General features: G+C 33.3%; 1 protein-coding gene across 1 annotated transcript in view; it reads left to right on the plus strand.

The window, feature by feature from the left end:
* Positions 1-1,305: 1,305 nt before the first annotated feature.
* Positions 1,306-13,373, plus strand: part of LOC114331270 (WD repeat-containing protein on Y chromosome) — a 97,867-nt gene continuing 85,799 nt past the window's right edge. The window contains exon 1 of the mRNA XM_050649188.1: positions 1,306-1,540. Within this exon, the coding sequence (XP_050505145.1) occupies positions 1,437-1,540 (104 nt within the window). The 5' untranslated portion in view covers positions 1,306-1,436. The remainder of the gene's footprint in view (positions 1,541-13,373) is intronic.

The raw sequence follows: 13,373 nt of genomic DNA on the forward strand, positions 1-13,373 counted from the left end.
ACCGCAAATACATCAAATCAATAGTGTTGACTTAAGCTTTCAAATGGTGTTTAAGCCGTCAGGATCAGACATATACACGGCTCAGTATAGCCGAAAAACTGAAAAACTAAACTTTGAAAATTTTGGTTTTTCGACAATTACTCAACATTTCAACGTACGAATTGCACCAATAACTTAGCGTTTGTAGAAGGACTCAAGACGAATCTAACGATGTATACCTCATATCCGGGAAAATTCGAATTTTTAGGTTATAGGCTTCATAAATATGATAAAATCTATTTCTTGTTGGAAAAAAGGTTTCGAAAGCTCAATAATTCCTGTAATAGCTTCAGTTATCATACTTGACCTTAGATCCATCAGATACTACTGATTAATACGTTTCAAACTCATGTTTACTGATCAAAATCGGTTAAGCCGTTTAGAAGTTATTAAGATACAAAAGTATAATCCAATTAACGATTATTTCCCAAATGGTTTATGTAGTTGTAGTGGTTACGACGCTAAATTTGATCTGGCAACGGGCAATCCGACTTCATTTACCGGCCATCTCAATATATTTTTTTTCAATCTATTTCGAATAGAAAAAAATCTAGTGTATATTCGATGGACACTAGATCATTTGGGAGATAATGCAACAAAGGTGACAATTTATAAAGCTTGACGTGTAATAGAGGAACATTGCATTCAACTTCATACATTTAATTTATAAATACCTTTGAAAAACTCCTGATACAAGAATAAAAAACCGCTAAACGCCGTAAAAATGAGTGGCGCATAAAATATTCCAGCTACAAAAGATCTGATATGAATGTTACGTGGCGCGAAAATGGATTTTCATTTGATGCAAAACAAAATTTTAGTTTTATTTTAAAATATTTTTCCATAATATTTGCTAAATTTGAAGTAAACGCGCCACAAGAGTTTCAAAATTCAAACTGTATCAAAGTTACTCTTTTGTGGCGCGTTTACTTCAAATTTAGCAAATATTATGGAAAAATATTTTAAAATAAAACTAAAATTTTGTTTTGCATCAAATGAAAATCCATTTTCGCGCCACGTAACATTCATATCAGATCTTTTGTAGCTGGAATATTTTATGCGCCACTCATTTTTACGGCGTTTAGCGGTTTTTTATTCTTGTATTGTATGCGCCACTAATTTTTACGTCGTTTAGCGGTTTTTATTCTTGTATGTATTTACGAGTATTTACCAAAATACTTCTAAAATACCTGCCATAATAGTGTCTAATAAATTTTGACATATATATGTCAAAATATTTTTACTAATAATTTTAGTTAGAAAAAATGAACCCTATTTCGTTTACAAAACAGCTACAAAAGATCTATAAAGACACAAGTTACGAACTTCATAAACTGTTAGAAGATAATGAACTAATTGCAATTAAAAATGAATTTGATCAAGAAGACGATAGAAGAATGAATAAAGAACAATTAAGAGAAATTCTTGTAAGCGCAGCGAATATCGTATATGAAGAAGAAAAACAATTCAATTTAATCTTTCAAAAAATGGATACTTCCTGGTAAGTATGTTATTATTATTACAAACATCATTATCAGTCAGCCCTGATTTGTCCATTGTTGAACATAGGCCTCCTCCAGATATGTCCATCTTCTTCTGTTCTGCGCCTCTGCTCTCCAATTGGTCATAATTCTTTTGAGGTCGTCGGTCCAACGCGTTAGGTGTCTTCCTCGGCTTGCTTGTCTCCTCTTGGTCTCCACTCAAACAATTTTATTTGTCCTCCTGTTATCTTTTATTTTTGCAACATGCCCCTCCCATCTCCATTTTTGCTTTGTAATTCGTCCGATAATATCTTCCACTCCGGTTTGCCTACGAACCTTCTCGTTTCTTACTCTATGTCTTCTTATTCCAAGCATTGATCTCTCCATGTTTCGTTGTATCATTCTCAATCGTTCAGCTGATGTTTTGTGAGAGTTAAGGTTTAGGCAGGCCGCACATCAAATAAACATGAAACGTAAATTACGTTTCATGGAAATAAAACACTGCTAAACAAATATACGTCCGGCCATTTATGAAACTCTCCGAAAATAAAAATGTGTCATGAGCATGAATCACACTCGTTTCATTGGTAGTAACCCGGTCTATACAGACATTTGAAATAACAAAAATTGACGGAGAGCCAAATTTTGGTGGAGAGCTAGGGTATACCATAACAAATAAAGTTTTAAAAGTACCGCTCGATCCCATGTGTGCAACAAAAATTATTCGGGGTCAAAGGTCAAAATTTGAGATTTGGATTTTTTTCGAAAACGGTAAGTTTTATCAAAAAAGAACCTTAAACCAAAGTTGTAGATCTTATTCTCTACAAAAATAGTTCTTACTATTTTTTTCCTAAGAGTTGCCATTCCTGAGATATCGCGATTCTAAGAGTCACATTATACATGATATGCACACGTTTCCACACCATCTGTGATGTAGTGTACTCGGCGCGTTTTTATTTACCGTGGTTTCCCCTGTAGGCCTACTCCACTAACTGTTTTGACAATTTTAGGATAATTTAAGGAAACAATACCGGTCAAGTTCTAGATATTACCTTATTATTGATATTGATTATTGATATTGCTATTGATTATTAGGTTAACTATTGTTTTGATTTCTTTAGATATTTTAATCAGATTCATATTCTTAAAAGTCTACTTCAACAGTCAAGTCCTCTTCGATTTCATCTTCTTCCTCTTCCTCTTGCTGGATGTTCAAATATTGTTCAAATGTGACTGAATCATTGTTGGTCTCTTCATTAAAATCACAGGAGTCTTCCTCTGTTGTACTAAACTGGACATTTGAGCAAGACTGACCTTGACAGTTGGTACACGCTAGAGAACACAGGAACCCGACTTTTTTACATCCACATTTGGTATTACAACCTTTTTTGCGGTTGCAAAAAATAGTGTTAAGGAGTTTTTCTGGAGCAGGTGGGAGTAAGGTTTTAATCAGTTCCAGAGTATTATCTATTAATTTCCAACCCCAGTCTTCTGGATTCAGTTCATTGCCTAGCCATGTTTGAACTTAATAATATACTCGATACAAATGTTGAAAAGCAGATGCTGATGTTGGAGAAAGACATGATAGTTGTACTTGTTTCTTGTTTCGCTTATTTTTTACAAAAGTTAAGTATCGGTATTTATCAAGACAACTTTTTTTTAAGGCTCCATAAACCGCAAGAAGAAAGCGAATTCCTTCCGTAATTATTGTTTGCGGTGTGGAATCAAGTTCTGTAAAAACTTTACAGCAGTCAGTCAAATCTTTTTTTTCGAATAATTTAAGTACTGACGTTTTGCCCCTTCTGTACATTGCTGACGTAATGTCGCAGCCGGTTATCGCATGTAAAAATAAAATGTACTTTTGGGATTTGGGATAAACCGATAAACTTTCGAAGAATATATCCCTGTTCGCTGTTGAACCCTTCCAGGTTTCAGAAAATAAATAACTTTATCTACTGGAGTCCTTGCAGTAAGCAGTACTAACAAATCAACATCTTCACCAACTACAATTGTTGTGTTTGTTGCCTTAAATTTTTCAATTGCTGTCTCAATTATAAGGACATTTGCGTCATTTTTAGCTTGCTTCCTTCAATATTCACAGCTGTTAATTTGTCAGTTAACATGGAAATGAAACGAGATTTATTATTAATGTTAGCGAAAAATTGTTGTTGATTCTCTGGAACTGTTTTATTTTCATCAAAGATAATTTCGGAACCCGATGATGTTTTTGTAGTTCGACGACGTTGTTCTGCAGCTTTAATATTCTTTGTCGAGTCACTGTAGTCAAATACCACTGTCACTGTAAGCCCGTAATGTCTGCTAAATGGTAGACGCTTGTAATACGTACTTATATTCACTTGAACTGAACCTTTAGCACTAAAAGAAACAGATAATATGAACAAGAGCTACGGACAATACTGTAGCCATTGTTTACAATAGACAATCTGTTCTTTTTTAAACAATGGTATAGCCAAATGTTTTTCAAGGCCACATGGATGAGGAAATTCAGTTTGGGACTGATTATCTTTTGAAGAAATATTTTCAGAATAGTATAATATATTATATAAAAGAGACACAAATAGGCATTTATACTTATCTTAAGTGCCACATTATGTATTATACGTGGCTTATATGTGCATATAATGTATAAAGTAACTTTTAAAATCGCGATATCTCAGGAATGGTAACTCTTAAGAAAAAAATTGTAAGGACTATTTTTGTAGAGAATGTTAATATCTGCAACTTTGGTTTGATGCTTTTTTTTATAAAACTTACCGTTTCGAGAAAAATCCAAAAAACCTCTAATTTTGACATTTGACCCCGAATAACTTTTGTTGCACACATGGGATCGATGGGGACTTTTAAAACTTTATTTGTTATGGTAAACTCTAGCTCTCCACCAAAATTTGGCTCTCCAGCAATTTTTGTTATTTGCCAACTATTTTGATGTCTAAGTTGACCGGATTATAGGCGGACTTTGAGATTTGTTTAGCAGTGTTTTATTTTCAGTGTTTCATGTTTTTCGTTTCATGTTTCTTTGGTGTGCGGCTTGCCTTATGTTCCGTATGTGAGGACTGGTAGAACGCACTGGTTAAAAGCGTTCCTTTTTAAATGGATTGTTATACAGTGGAACCTCGTTAACTCAAATCAATCGGGACCGCGGCCGATCCGGGTTATAGAAAATCCGGGTTAGCCGGAGAAAATGGTGAAAATTCAAAAAATACGGTATACTTACAGATAAACTCTGTTATAATTGAAATAACATGAAATATATATGCACAGTACACATCTAAATTACGTATCAATTACGCCTTTATCAATTCTACCTAATGCTTCTAGTTTCTTTTCCATTGTCACCAGGGCTGCTTTATCCATTAGGCATTATAAGGGCGGCAAATTGTGAGAGTGCGGCAAAAATACTGTACAAAAAATATTTGTGTATAAAAATTAAAATCGAATAACAAGTATGTAACTTCATCCATCAATGAAATAGAAGAGGGCATTCATTTCTAAATAGAATAAAACAAATTGCATTCATAACAAAAATAAAACAAACATAGCATTCGGTTATCTTAACACTATTCATTCAAAAAGGACTGAAGTAATGAACTTAGTGATTATTAGGCCGCCGGCAGCTGGGCAAAGGCGGTGGGCCATTGCATACTTTAATATTGCACATTTTGCAGAAACTAAAGATTTGACTTGTCTACAGTAGGACATCGAGTTAGAATTGGGATTTTCAAACTGTATTATTACAAGTAGATAAGGTTCGTGTCGTCGCACAGATATACTCCAGGGAAATAAGCAAGAAATAGACCATGTTCGGGACACTGAAATATGGAGGTAGCTGACTGCTTTTTTAGTTATTGTTGACTGTTGACCTATAGGATGAAAACCTTCATGTTTCCTGCCTAGAGTTCGCGCCCGTTTTTTAATTATTAACAATTTAGTGCAATCAACGCGATTTTTCCATTTTTTGCACTCAATTAAAAAGCTAAATAGTTGACTAAATTGAGATAAAATTACAAAATTTATTTTTTTAGAACATTGAAAAACCTTCAAAATGACGATTTTTGAAAGTCAAAAAGATAATTTGTTGCTTCGTAAACTGCAAAATAACTGAACATCGTTATTTATTAATAACTTTTACTAAAACTAACTTAGTCTTTCACTCAAAGTTGGGTATTGGGGTACGTAACAAGCCCTCAAAATTTGAGACCGATCCATAATTAGTTTAAAAGTTATTCTATTTGTTTATCCCAGAGACCTTTGTTTTGCAATAACAAATGACAGAAAATAATGAAGATAGGACAATTCTGCGTATGCCAAATGAAAGTAGAAAAGTGATACTATGCTTTTTCTCATGAGGATCTTTCAGTGCGTCACAGTTTTTCTATTTATTTCTAACGCGTTAAATTGCATGTGACAGTAAAAAACGCACGTCGGTGATTACATTTCGTCGGTGACATTTATAACATTTATTCTAGTTGTCAATAGATGGCGCCATAATCGAAATAAAAATTATTTTCGAATTATATAATATATCTACGAATATAATCTGTACAATTTATAAGACTATACAAATCAAAGAAAATACCATTTTATAAATGCAATAAACAGAATTGATTTGTTTTTATGCAAAATTGCAAATGAAATTTGACAACTGTCAGATTTAACTAAAATGTCATGTCACTAAAATGTATATTGTCACGGACTTACCTTTTTTTCTATCATTTGTGACGCACTGAAAAATGCTCATGAAAAGAAGCATATCAAAATGTATTAATAAAAGATAAAAAATTATTACAGTGGAACCTCAATAAGTCGGATTAATCAGGACCGCGGCCGATCCAGGTTATCGAAAATCCGGGTTAACCGGAGAATATGGTAACAATTAATAAAACACTATACAGAGTGTCCAGAAACTCTACCGACAAACGAAGACAGGACATTCCACAGATAATTTTAAGATATTTTAACCCAATTCACCTAGTCCGAAAATGCTTCCTAAGGGAGCTAGAGCTCTTTGAAGATGGCGTCTTGTAATTAGTTTTTCTTAAATAACTCCAGAACGCTTTTATTAAGAAAAACCACAATTGGTACACATATTTATCTTCCAGAGATTAATCGACCCCATGAATTGCAAATTTCTAGTACCGGTGATAGGCGTCCGTTTTGGGTAGGGAAACAGTTATTTTATCGCATAACTTTTTTTCGCATGTCTTTAATTTTTAAGCATTTTTTACTCTGGATTATTAAATTGTGAGGTATTTTACAACTAAAAGGTACTCCTGTTTTAGGTCGATAGGATACACTGTTTTCTAGAAAAATCAATTTGAAAATTTTTCTTCTTTTTAATTTCCAAAAAAAAAATTAAAAAAAAAACTATTTAGAAATCTGAAAACTGGTACGTTTATTTATATTTCAGAGATGAATCGATTTCATTAATTGCTAATTTCTAGTACGGGTCATATGCGTCCGTTTTGGGTAGGTCAACGGTTATTTTATCGCATAACATTTTTGTCTTTAATTTTTAAGCATTTTTGACTCTAGATTATTAATAAGTTATGAGGAATTCTAGTACTAAAAGTCACTCTTGCTTTAAGTTGGTAAAATACACCGTTTTTTTTGAAAATTTTTTTCAATTTTTATTCAAATTCAAAAAACGAAAAATTTTCAATTCGATTTTTCCAGAAAACCGTGTATCCTACCCACTTAAAGCAAGAGTACCTTTTAGTACTAGAATACCTTACAATTTAATTACTAGTATCAAAAATGCTGAAAAGTTAAAGACAAAAAAGTGATGAGGTAAAATAACCGTTGCCCTACCCAAAATGGACGCCTATGATCGGTACTAGGAATTGGCAATGGATGAAATCGATTTATCTCTGGAAGATAAATATACGTACCGATTTTCGTTTTTCTCAATTGAAGCTTTCTTGAGGTATTTAAGAAAAACTAATTACAAGCCGCCATCTTCAAAGAGCTCTAGCTCCCTTAGGAAGCATTTTCGTACTAGGCCAATTGAGCTAAATTGTCTTAAAATTATCTGAAGAATCTCCTGTCTTCGTTTGTCGGTAGAGTTGTGACGTTCCGCCCCTTATAGAATCGATTATTGATGGGAAGATATTATTTAACTATCCAAAATATTATTTAATTATTTTCAGAATTATTTTCTTTCAATGTTTATTCAAATAGAACTTAAACCCATCTCAGAATTTTTAAATGCTTGATGACGTCACATTTAAAACGTGGCAACATTGGTTTCCCCACTTTGACAGCCAATGCTTAGTAGAGGGGTACGAAGGATTCAGCTGTGAACGTGAGCCTTGGATTGCCATTGTTTCTCGAGTGTTCGGTCTGAATCGTAGTGTGCGGGGTCATTAGACTCAATTATTCACCTCTAATTCTCAGTTCCAAATTGATTAAATATTACAATAAAAGTATAGTGAAGTTATCCAGCAGCAGTGGATTTGAAGAATTTTAGAGCATACTATATCCAATGAGTTCTACCCCGGTAAATACACATTTTATTAAGTATTTTATTCAGCCATTTTGGAAGTCCTTGACATTTGCTAACTAAGTTTCACATAGTCTATTTTCATGGTTTTTATGTTTTATTTTCATGGATCAAACTCATCTAGAGATAATTCAATATTCGTTGTTAATTTGTGCTTCCAGTTGGAAAATAGAGCTAATTTAAACTCCATTTTTTATATTCCTTTCAAGTCTACAGAACTCCTATCTTTTGAACGATGAACAAATAAGTATCCATCGCTTAGTCTTACTATATTTCATCCTTGTATAATATATCTATATACCGGTGTATATATTATAATAAAATATTCTTTCACAGTAATTATATTTTGTATTTCAATTGGAAATTACTTGTGTTATTTGACCAAGGTCATCTGATAGCAACCTGATAAAAGGTCAAGCTGTCTAGTCATTCAAGTTTTTGGACTTAATGACCTATTTCTTCTTATTCCCATAGGAATAAAAACACCTCCTCGTATCTCTTGCTTCTTTTTTTTTGACATTGGTAGATTGGTAGTAACACCACACTGTGTTTTTTTTTAGCACCTACCATGAAATCTTAAAGCCACCCTACAACAACACCAAGGCCAGACCACACAGAGAGAAACAATCAATAGGCGACCAGCCTGGATTATTTCCACATTTTCTTTTTTTGAGTACCTCCAGCTGCTTTCCAACAGTTTTGAGTACCTTCAGCTGCTTTCTACCAGTCTTCCTCTCCTGTACCTCCAGCAGGACAGCTGCTAGCGAGAGTTAGCACCCTTGGGTGCTCATTACATCAACTTCAAGATTAGGAAAGAGTGGTTTGTTTGGGAACATTTACTGTGCTCTTATTAAAGACAGACTGGTTTTGTGATATTTAGTACATTTTTTTTTATAGTTCAATTGCACACACATTTTTCCTGCTTTATATTTTTTATAGGTTTTTTTTTCTTTACAACATAATATTTAATTGATAGCGTTCCCCAACACTCTGCAATCTATAAAGGTATAAATTTCTGAGCTCAGATATTTTCCCTGATAATAGTAGTCGGTACTCTTATCTTGATTATTTTTAGGCTGTGTTCCACTTTTGTATAATTATTTAAACTCATTCCATTATTTTAGTATATGTTTAATTAAATTTTTAAAAATTAACTTCACATATTAGTCAAAATTGTAATTATTAACTTTATTTAACTCGAACTTATTAACTTTACTTAACTTTAACTTATTAACTTTATTTAACTTTAACTTTAATTTATTAAATTCATATGAACTTCTGGATTCTAATCCCTCAGATTAGTTTTTGGTTTCACTTGTTATTATTACTATTATAAACCACGAGTTAGGAAAAGGATCTGTGTATCCACTCGTAGGTTTATTTATTCAATAAGGCTTGTGCCTGTCCCACTCACAGTGAGGTATTTATATGTTATATATAGTATCAGGTAGTATTTAATTAAGGTGTACGTATTATAAACGTACAATTATTATTTGGTGAGGGTTCTACTAACCTAGTTGTAAGTTGTACTTCCTGTATTAGAGGTACCCGTAGTCAGTTTTTCTAACCTTATAAAGAGTATTCTTAGATCATAGTTGTATGATGATTTTGTAATTGACTTTCACTAGTATCACTTTTTCCTGTCATGTTAGAGTTACACACTAGTTACTTGTCCTAACTCAGAGATTGTTAAAAAGATCTAGTAGTTACATTCAATAAATATACATTTATTGTGATTTTTTTTTTCTTATTACTCCTTTATTTTTAGTAGTATATTTTATAATTTAATAATCTTTAATAACTTTTCACATACTTGTACTACAAATTTAACATACTCTATAGCAGCGTAGAATACCTGGAAGAGCGTTAACCTAGTTATCCTTCTTCTGGCGCCCAAAAATTCATTCTATTTTCAGTATATTATTATATTTACTCTATCTATTTTCTGAACATTATCTTCATATCTTCTTTTCGAGCCATCATTGTCACTTCCTTTAATCTATTGTCTGGCCAAAAATAGCCGTGCAAATTGGCCGAATCCTTCCTTGAGTGTCAAGTGGCCCTTCTCATACATATTTAGCTAGCCATTCAAGTTATATCTATCTATTAATGATTTCTCATCTCTAGTCCTGTATCAATTCGATATTCTTTGTCTTGGCATCCTTCCATACAAATACTACTACAAAGTTGTATTTTAGTTACTCCAGCTTCTTCAACGGAGAAGCCACACATTTTTGTCCTTTGGCTACATTAAGTAGATCTTCTTCTTTACTACTTCTGTTGGAGTTTACCACTCCCTTTTCATTCACTCCAACAGAAAATCATCAGCTAGTTGTTACATCGGCTTTCCAACGTGGTGGCTTTATTTTTGGTCTGAGACAGTATTCATTTAGGTCAATTCTTCTCTTTTATCTGAAATCTCTTTGTTATTTCCGTTTGGTATCCTATACACATATTGTTACTTATTTATTTTATTTTTAATTTCTGATACATATCAGGTATTCTTAAACGCTGTTTTGATTTTTGTTTATATTTTGGGACCTCATTATAGTATATGTTTGTGCAGCTTACATTCTGGGTTAGATTTTGAATTTTTATTGGGAACTTATATTTAATATTGCTATTAATAATATAATTCATATAACAATTTTATTTCTTCAGTCAATAGTGGTATAGTTGGAGGTACAACTAAGTGTTGATTATTATTATTATTATTATAGATATATATTTTTTCTAGAGTGGTGGTAAGTTACATATAAATAAAAAAATTTACTTCCAGTATTTAGGTAGTAGGTTTACTTGAGTATACAATATTTATTGGATTATTTATCCATTTATTTGATCTTATATATTTATTTGATCTTATTTATTAGATTATATACTGCATTATATATATATTTTTTTTTTTTGCTGGCTATTTTGATTTTGTTGGTGTGTTGCTGATATTTTCTCGGTTTATATTATATATATTTTGCGTGCAAACTTTCATATTTTCATATTTTTCATATTTCTGTTCTTTGGACTATTTGTCAATAACTTTGCTCTCATCATGTGTGCTTTTAAAGCTGAACATCTTCTGGTGGATGAATTGGATTATGAATTAAAGATTCGGGACATAATGCCAGAGGAGTCGACAACTGTCGATAAAAAACGCAATCTTTTGAGAGGTGCTTTGAAACAAGAAGCTGGCAATAGAAGTTTTCTCCAAATTTCAGCTGTATCCCTTCCTTTTGAGGAACAACAAAAAGGAATCACTGAAACATTGGACAGCTTGTCTAAAAAAATCGAAAAGTTTAGGGGAACTGTAAAGGATACAGAGTATGCGCGATTAACATCTCGTCTAGGCCATATTTCTGCCCGTGTACACTTGCTACACTGTCCTTCTGAAGAACAGGAACCGTTCAAGAGGTCTGTTTCTCTTAAAATATTAACACTAGAGGGTGAACTTGATTCTAGAGTTAACCCCATTGCTACCTCTACTCCTAATGCTTCAGTCAATGTACCTAGCTTTACGTACTCCAAACCTGTTCAAGTACACAAATGGGGTATTTCATTTTCAGGTGAAAAACAGCACACTGATGTGATGTCATTTTTAGAAAGGGTTGAATGTCTTCGAATATCTAGAGGTGTTTCTGAAGAGGATTTGTTTGCTGCTTCTGCTGAGTTGTTCACCGGGACCGCTTTTACATGGTTTATGAATAACAGGGGTAATTTTTCTTGTTGGTCTGATCTGATTAAAAAGTTGAAGTCGGATTTTCTTCCGTATTCATTCCAGGATGATTTATTAGATCAAATTAAGAATCATAAGCAGAAACCTGGGGAATCTGTTACTATGTTTATTAATACTATATTAGGTATGTGTAGTCGTTTAGACACTCCTTTGTCAGATTTAGCTAAAATTAAAATCATCCTTAAATGTCTATTGCCCTTTTATCATCAACAATTAGCTCTTATGGACATTCAGAACATTGATGACCTTACTATAAAATGCAAACGTTTGGAGGAAACGTTATCCTGGTCTTCTCAACCTCCATCCACATCTCGATCCTCTTCTAACTCTTCTTCTCAGCCAACTTCCTTTAGGCAACGTTCTTGGCTAAATAAGGGTCATGAACATAATGTTTCGGTTGTTAGTTCTCTTGTCTGCTGGAATTGTGATCAGCCTGGTCACCCATTTTACAATTGTGGGATTCCTCAAAATCGTATTTTCTGCCATGGTTGTGGCCGAGAGAACACCCTTAAAAGAAACTGTTCTAAGTGTTCGGGAAACGACACGTCGGAGGTCCGTCCCCTGAACGTTTCTCCGTCCAACATCCAATCAGGGAATCAAACCCCATCGTCAAACGAAACTGCTGGACCAAGCACATCCAGCAACCCAAACCCATCTTCACGAAAAGGGAAAGGGGTGTCGTTCAAGAAAGCAGCACACACCACAAAACAAAATTAAACCAGAAATTTATTTCTATAGATAATACGTTAGATTCGCTTGATTCAAATGATCACAGATGGTCATTTACAAACGCTTCTTTGATTGGTAGTGTTCAACGTAACAATAATAATTGTGATAGTAATGTGGTTCCATTATCTATATTAGATTCTAGTTTTGTTAATGATGATGATACGTCTGGGTTAGTTCCATATAACGGTTGTAGACAACCAAATACTTTAGATCTAGATATTAATTCGTTATTAGTTAGGAAACAAAATGATAATAGGCCATATCTTCCTATTCAAATTTTAGGACAATCGTGTTTAGCTTTGTTAGATAGTGGCTCTAATATTTCATTGATAGGGGCACATTCGTTAAATTTATTGAAAAATTCTAGTATTCCCATTATGCCCATTTCATCTTTGCAAGTATCTACTGCAGATGGTACAGTTCAGTCCATTACGGGCAAACTCCAAATTAAAATCACAGTGGCAGATTTATGTAGGGAAATTACATTTTATGTTATTCCTTCCGTGCAGAATTCTATAATTTTAGGTATGGACTTTTTCAATGCTTTCAATAGTACCTTAAGTTGTTCTGATTTTTCTTTTTCCATATCTGAATTTAATTTATCTACCCTTAGTGCTATTCACGATTTTGCTAGTTTATCAAGCTCTGAACAAAGGCAATTAGAGAGTATGATCTCTAAATTTACTACTCTTTCTTCAAAAGACAAACTAGGTCGTACGTCGTTAATCTCTCACACTATCGAAGTGGGAAATCCCACTCCTTTCAGATTATATCAGTACCCCATACCTCAAGCCTGGCAGGCAGATTTAGAAAAGGAAGTAGATTCGATGCTTGCTTTAAATATCATAGAACCTTCAACATCGTCCTACTGTTC

The sequence above is a fragment of the Diabrotica virgifera genome, chromosome 4, assembly GCF_917563875.1.
Source record: "Diabrotica virgifera virgifera chromosome 4, PGI_DIABVI_V3a".
Classification (NCBI taxonomy): Eukaryota; Metazoa; Arthropoda; class Insecta; order Coleoptera; family Chrysomelidae; genus Diabrotica; species Diabrotica virgifera.